Source organism: Talpa europaea (assembly GCF_964194135.1).
Source record: "Talpa europaea genome assembly, chromosome: 3".
NCBI classification, from domain to species: domain Eukaryota; kingdom Metazoa; phylum Chordata; class Mammalia; order Eulipotyphla; family Talpidae; genus Talpa; species Talpa europaea.
In genome coordinates, this window is record NC_140069.1 from 103,751,997 (window position 1) to 103,759,542 (window position 7,546).

General features: G+C 42.5%; 1 protein-coding gene across 1 annotated transcript in view; it reads left to right on the forward strand.

Moving 5' to 3' along the window:
• The window catches only part of ITPRID1 (ITPR interacting domain containing 1), a gene marked incomplete at both ends in the record, with an annotated part of 62,515 nt that extends 59,007 nt beyond the window's left edge, over positions 1-3,508 (forward strand). Inside the window, 3 exons of the mRNA XM_084230602.1 lie at positions 1,645-1,772; positions 2,683-2,803; positions 3,242-3,508. Of these exons, the coding sequence (XP_084086728.1) occupies positions 1,645-1,772; positions 2,683-2,803; positions 3,242-3,508 (516 nt within the window). The remainder of the gene's footprint in view (positions 1-1,644; positions 1,773-2,682; positions 2,804-3,241) is intronic.
• Positions 3,509-7,546: the final 4,038 nt, after the last annotated feature.

The window sequence follows — 7,546 nt, forward strand, 5'->3', positions numbered from 1 at the left end:
GTCTGTCTGCCTGTTCTGCTCCCTGCTCTCTCTGGTGAATTCTCACCCTCCCACACCTCTGACCTGTACCCCAGTTCTTGTATAAATAAATAAATCTTTAAAAAAAAGTTTTTTTAAAAAAAGTCTAAATTATAGTCATATTTTAAGTAGCTTTGCACATATCAATAATGCTTCAAATATTCCTCTTAACTGGTTCAAATGCACTCACACAGAAACAAAAATAACTGGAAAGTTTTGCTCTACCAAATGTCTTATTTGATATAAAAATTACAGGATTAACTCAAAACCAAACCTTCAAGGAAAAATGGAGAGTTTTAATGCAAAGACATTACTCCTAGGAAAGTATTTCCATTATAGTAATTCCAGTAAAAATAACCATTAGGCTGCTGGAATCTTGGCCATTTGATTTTGAGGATAAGTGTAAAATATCTGGGATTTTGTAGAAATAGGATAGGGAGAAATCAATATGGCTATAAGATTTGTTTCGATTAAAGAAGGAAGAAGAAAAAGTTCAAGGACCCATCTGCTTAATCCGTTTCCTTTAAAGGCCTTCCCAGAAGTCTCAATCTGTTCTCTTGGTTTCCATGGCATTGTCATCCTGTCTTCAAAGGCTGCTGGGAAATGTAGTATTCTAGCTACTCACATTGTTGCCCCAGAAATATTAGCATTCTGTTAATGTGAATAAAAGGAAGAAAGCTAGTGAGTGGGTGGCTGGAAGCTTATGCTACACTAGTCTGAGAGGGAGTCCCAGTGGTAGAGAGAACCAGGGGGCCTGGTAGAGAGAACATTAGGGTCCAACAAGCATTAATATCAATCTGTGTCAGATAGAGATGCTGGGGTTCTAGATGGTGTGTCTATTCATAGCATGAGCCAATCTTAGCTAGAAAACAAAGGGAAAAGCTGCTAAGAACCCAGCAAATCCTCAGACTTCCCAACAAATGGACAGCATTTGATGGCTAACAGAAGATATTTATGTCAGGAAAACACAGCAAAAGCATAATCACAGAGATAGTAAGAGTTAGAGAATGGTTCACGTCAGAAGAAATAGGGAGCAGGATTGGGAAGACAGTGCAATTCTAGACTCCAGTTTATGGGAAGCATGGGTGCCTACTGTGTGCTTAGCTGGGTGGTGCTAGTCCTACTGCTTGCAACCACTGCGACTGTGATTATGCAGGGCTAAGACTAACAGAAAATGTTCTAAGCAGACTTTCTCTAAACAAATACAAACCATACAAATGGATGTGTTCTATGTTATTGAGATTCAAAGTGAGGCAATACTCCACACCAAAGTTAAACAAGATAAAACAAGATTCAACTTCTTAAAGCACAAGTCTTATATGCAGGCCCTTCCCCTCCTGGCTACATCCATACCTCCATCACCTTGTCCTCCAGAGCGCCTTCCTGTCTCCAGGACGTGAGGCATGCAAGGGTCACTCCCCAATTGCTGCTCCCCTGTCCAGCCAAGTACTGCCTCTGGTGGCTTTTAGATGTCAAGGTCCAAGCAAATCCCTCTTCTCTTCCCCTCCTGAGCAGCAAGGCTGCGCTGCCAACAGGTGAGCCCAAGCTGAAGGCAGGCTCCAACACAAACAACTCTGCAGAGAATCAAAAAGGACTTCCTTCTCAGCTCTTTCTAATTGTTCTCAGTGCACAGTCCATGAGATGGAAGCCATGAAGACCGTATGCCAGAGTTTCCGGGAGCATTTAGAGGAAATTGAAGCGCACCTTACAGGACAGCAGGCACTCTTTTCCAGGGACATGTTGGAGGAGGAAAGGTAATTATCTACGGGAGCCATAAAAGTAAGTACCAGACATACACCTGCAGCAAGGAACAGTAATCAGGGCAGGACAGATGAGCGCCAAGGAGAAGGGCTAATGAGAGGTTGGCCAGCGTTTCTCCTACTTTCATGCTCTTATTCTTGCTTCCTCAGTGGGTGTCTGAGAGCCATTTAGTAGACAACGGCCTTCTGCTCTTTTAGACCAGGAAGATTTGAGGTCAGAAGGTGGGTTGCAGGGAGGGGCCAGCCAGCCAGGATATCTCCTATCTACGTGAATCCATTTCATGCAAATGCAAATGTTGGAGGTTGTTAGAGTTTTGAAAATCCGCATTATTTTCACAGAGGTTAAAAGTGTAGCTCCTTGAAAGTATATTCCTTTCTGACTGAGGCTTGAGGGGTAAGGAATAGGGATTAACTGTAAAGAGACAGAAAAGTCCTTACTGGAGACAGGGAAAGCTCCCAAACTGGACTGTGGTTACACAACTTGGCAAATTTCTTAAAAATCATTGAGTTGAAAAAAAAAGATAATTGAGTTGAACTCTTAAAATTGATGAAATTGATGCTATGTAAATTATTCTGCAAGAGAGTTATTTTACAACTATGAACCCAAGACACACTATGGGGGGGGGGGAAAGGAGGGATTGGGGTCACAATAAGGAGGTTGCAATTGTATGGGGAATATAAAAATAAAATTTAAAAAAAAAAGAGAGTTGTTTTTAAAAAAGGTGGGGGGTGGGGGTGGGGAGAGCCCTGCTCTAGTAATATGCCAGTATGCCTGCAACAGACACTACTAAAGATGTTTTCTTTTAAGACATGTCAAAAGAGCAACCTACATTTTGAGAGGGACATTGGCAGATTGCACCAGCAAGTGATTGTAAAATTCGACTTTTCTATTATTTACCTGCAGGGAGGAGGCCCAGCAACTGCAAAGTCTACGTGAGGACGTGAGGCAGCAGGTGGAGGAGCTAGCCTTTCAACTAGGAGCCCGAGCTCAGCAAATCAGAGAATGCATTCTATTAGTTCGGGATGTGAGTGGCAGAATTTGATCCAATCCACCAAAAAATGGGTGCATTAAATGAGAAGCTTCACTGTGCAGTCATTTTAGATTCCCAGGGAATATGCCAACACCTTCATCTTAAGTAGAATGAAATTGAGGCCAGAAGCACTTTGCTTTGCTCAAGGTCACAGGCTAGTTGATGAAAATTCAGGATTAGAACTGGAGTCCCCTAACTCTTAATACTAATCTCTCACTCAACCCTGTAAATAAGAGCTAAGTATTACTAGTTCATTTGCCAAATGAAAACAAGAAGCACCACTTTTGAGCTAATATGGGCTAAGTTACCAGTACAAGCTCACAGACCCCCTCCAGAGAAATCATCACCCATAATGCCTTCCCCACAAGTCTGACTTAGCTGTTTGAAACAAATATGGTAAGTCACCCACTCTTGTTCTTGTTTCCCTTTTAGCAGTTTGAGTTTCTCACAGAGAAAACACCTGAACACTATCCAAATCCACATCATCTCAACTGGACTGGAGACAAGAATGGTCCGTCTGTGTTTCCTCCAGATGATGGCCAGCAGGCTCCCTGCTCGGATGTGACCCCTACAGCTAACTTTCCTCCCTCAGCCTTGGGGAGCAGCCCCAGGATGTCTCCTCCAGCTCAGGCTGAGTCAGATGAAACCCCTTTGTCAAACTGTGCTGTTGGAGGAAAGGGGATGAATGTCTTCCTCTAAATCAGAATGGATTGATGATCTTAATGCAAAACGTAAGAACATATTCTTGCCAGAGCAAGGAAATCTAAATTTTCCTCAATGAGTGTCTATCATCAGCTATTTTTAAAAATATCCTACTCTATGGTTAAAATCAGGAAGAACTGAGAATACTTTAATGTTCATTCACTATAGAAGAGGTAAGCACCTACTCTGTGCTGGCACAAGGAATATATGGTAGCCAACACAGCAGACAGACAGAAAGACAGGTACAGATTCAGAGCTCAAGGTGCAGATGGTATACAAGCCTTGCCCCACTGAAACTTATGCTCTACTGAGAGAGAGAGAATGTAAACAAATAAATATGTACAAGTTTTGGAAACTGTGAAAAAGCTTTGAAGGAAATTATAAGGTGTTATGGAAAAGGATATAGCAGGGGTCTGAGTTAGCTCAGGGTTTCAAGAGAACCTGACTGAGTGACAACAGAAGGGGGAGAGAAGATCCAGGCCTGGTGCTACCAGACTACGCAATGACCTTGAGTCCATCAGTGGGACCCCAGAGTAATGATGAAACACACACCATGTGTCAGGAATCGTCCAGTGCTAGAGACAGCTGTGAACAAATCAGGGAGAATTTCTACTCATGTACGTTGGACAAAGAGTGGGGGGGGGGGAAGTTAATTAATAATAAATAAATAACATTTTAATGCTGCAAGGTGCCATGGAGACAATGGTGTGGTGCTACTGTGATGGGTGATGCTGGCTGAAACTCTTATGCCATTGATCAGGTGAAGGTTTTGCCCAAGGGGAGCCATTTGATAGGACCTGAATGATGAGGAAGAGGAAGCCATGCCAAATTCCATTCTAGAAATGGAAAGTGTAACGGTCCTGAGACAGAAACAGAGTTGTGAATGAGCAGTGGACTGTGGAGGGAGAAGTCCAGGAGATAGGCTGCTGTTCACTGAAGGTGGACCCAGGTTCTTTATCCACGGTATTGAAGGCCATCACAGTGTTTAAACAGGGTTGTCAGAGAATCCAGTTCACACTTAAACATCGCGATCACTGCCTTGTGGAGAACACACTGCTGGGGGCTTAGAGTTAGTCACGGCTTCCCTCCAGCTGGGGAGGCTTGTGCGGCCCCCATGGTGAAGGCAAGGCAGGGAGGCAGACACAAAAGCTGAATGAACTGCAGGAATTCTAAGGAATGAGGAATAAGTGAAGAATAGAACAATTAAAAAGTTCATAGAAAAACTTACCCCTTGAAGAAAGTTTATAATTTATGTAAGATGGATAAGTAGAGGACACTTCCTAACAAGGAAACTACGAAGTTTCTTTTGAAAGTACTCATCTCCAGACCCACTCTCACAGCCTCTCTCACTGTTCATCCTCCTTGCTCCTTGGCAGTCCTTAAACTTCCAGCAGATCCATCCTTGCCTTTGGACTATCGCTCAGTTTCCTCCATCGGCTGTACTTCCTCAGGGTGAACTTTCCCTTTCCACACTTAATTCTCTTATTTTTCTCTCTCCATGCCATTATCTTCAATATACACACTCATTCTACTGATATCTGTGCCTCCAGGTCCCAGCTTTCTGCACACTTCCTGTCCAGCATTTTCTATTCTCTGCATAATACTTTCCACCTGGAAGATTTGTCTGTGTATCGCACTCAGCATCTAAAACTGATCCTGTCATTTCCCTGAATCAGTTCATTTTCCTGATACTTTCTGTCAGTGGCAAATCCATCTCCTGGACATGCAGACTCAGAACTGAAAATTCACTTTGTCTCTTCATTCTCCTTCACCCTCTTCCCTTAGAATTAGTCCATGATCCCATCGCTACCTAGTCTACTGCCGCTATGAAGTTTCCAGAAACATCTTCAGAACTGATTATCTAATGGTGATACAACTGAGGGGTCTCCTGACTGCTTCTGGATTCCTTCTCTCTGAACTACACTAGCCTGTGCCAAACTAGACTCCCTCAGGTCTCTTTCCCTAGCCTCGCACATACCAGGTAGGACTTCAGGACTGCCCTGGGAATGAGAGACGGCACAGGCTCATACTTCCCAGGGCAGTCTTATACCAGATAGACTGTGCCCATCCCCTCTTCTCCTCTTGTCCCCTCTCTGCAGCCCTCTTCTGACTCTTACTCCTGGGTCAGCTTCCACCCCAACTTGGCTCCAGGTACTTTGCATTTGTACCCCCCACATTTCTTCCCTTCCAAAGGCCCTAAACCTTGACCTGAGTCAGACTGTCGACCTCCATTTCTCCAATGTCATCATCTCAAAGCTTGCCTAGGGTTTCTGCCTTCCTCCTTCCCCACCACACCTAGTGAAAAAAGAGGAACACCTGGCTTTGAGTCCTCCCCAAATTCGCAGCCATCTACTTTACAAATCTCGTATCTTATTTTGTCTTCATGTGAATCTGAAGTGCTGTTTCCCTAAACCACCTCTTGCTTTCCTGTTCCCTTTACCTCACTAAATATACATGAAATATATCTCCAGTAAGTCCTGGGTCAGCCCCCACCGCCTGCAGAGGCTCTCTTCTTTTTGGCCCTTCTATAGCGTTTTGCACCTTGATAGGCATACTTAATACCTCCTGCCTATCATCTTATATTACTACAGGTGTGGGTCATATTTGCTCCATTAAACTTAAAGCCACTGGAGAACTGTATTAACATCCTTTATTTTTGTGTTTGGGAGACTTTCAAGATGAAAGTTCATGTTCCCGCATTTGACCTTGGGCACTTGCTCTCCACACCCTGGTTTCTTCCTCTGTAAAATAAGGATAATAAAAGCAACACAGTGTTGTTGGGCAGAATGAGTGCAGTAAATCACCCACAGGGTTTTACCCACTATCCATCATATAGTAAGTGCTCAATGTATATCAGCTTTTACTATGAATATACACACCAAAAGCTCAATAAATGAAAGCTGGTATTATCTTCCTTCTGTTATCAAAGTATTTTACACCTGGAGAATACTACCAAATGATGAATGATCGCATTGGACAAACACGCAGCAGCAGTTTCAGGGGAGGACAGCAAAGGGAATAATCAGTGGCAGTGGCACTATTTTAGGTTGTAGCAGGAGTAAGTTTGCATTTTAAAAGGAGGCACATTGTTGGATGGTTTTGACAATCAGGTAAGTAACTTCAGATGGGATGGAGGAGGGACACACACACACCATGCCTTCAGATGAGGTTCCCCAAAGGGCACCAAACATTAATGGATTTTTCTGGGGTTTTTTTTCTCCTAATTCTCCAAAGAAAAAGAGCCAAAAGTAAAACCAAGATGTAGAGAGGCTGTCCCCCTCACCCAGAGCCTTTGCTGCCTTCAGCCCATGATGAACCAATTGTCAGTTCACCTACCCAGTGGTTCTCAGTCCTGTAGATCCTTTAGACTCACTGGAGAGGTTAAAGACTGACTGATACTGAAATCCCACTTAAGACCAATTAAATAAGAACCCCTTCTTCCTTGCTTATCTGTCCCTACATTTCATCTTGATTTGTAGAGGAGTAAAGAAACAGATGACAATGGTCTTTATTTTCCTTTCTTTCCTCAAAGAGCAAGTTCTAGTCTCAATTTGACAAGCCAAAATGTATGTGTGTGTATGTGTGTATCCGCACGCGCGCATGCGGATATTTGATTAGTTGATAAGGGGAAGCATTTTTTATTTTTGCAATTTAATACCCTCCTTCCCTTGCAATAAATATATGTATAAAATAATAAATCATGAAAATATGAGTCATCTTTAAATGTGTCTAGTTATTCCACCACAAGCATTCTAGGAAGACAAGCAATTAAACAATTTTCCTTTACAGAGTAAGCATTAAACATCAGAAAAGAGTGTTTTGAATATAATTTATAACACACAAGCGTATAAAACAAGAGTCTCAGAATATAGAGTCTACGACAAATACTCAGGTGACCCAAGTATGATAATCTTATGTCCCCTAACTTGTTTTTCCATAAATAAACTTCAAAATATCATGCGTACATTGTAGCATTTATAACAACCATGTTGTTCCACTCAAATATCATTTTACTTAAGTTAAAACATCACAAAA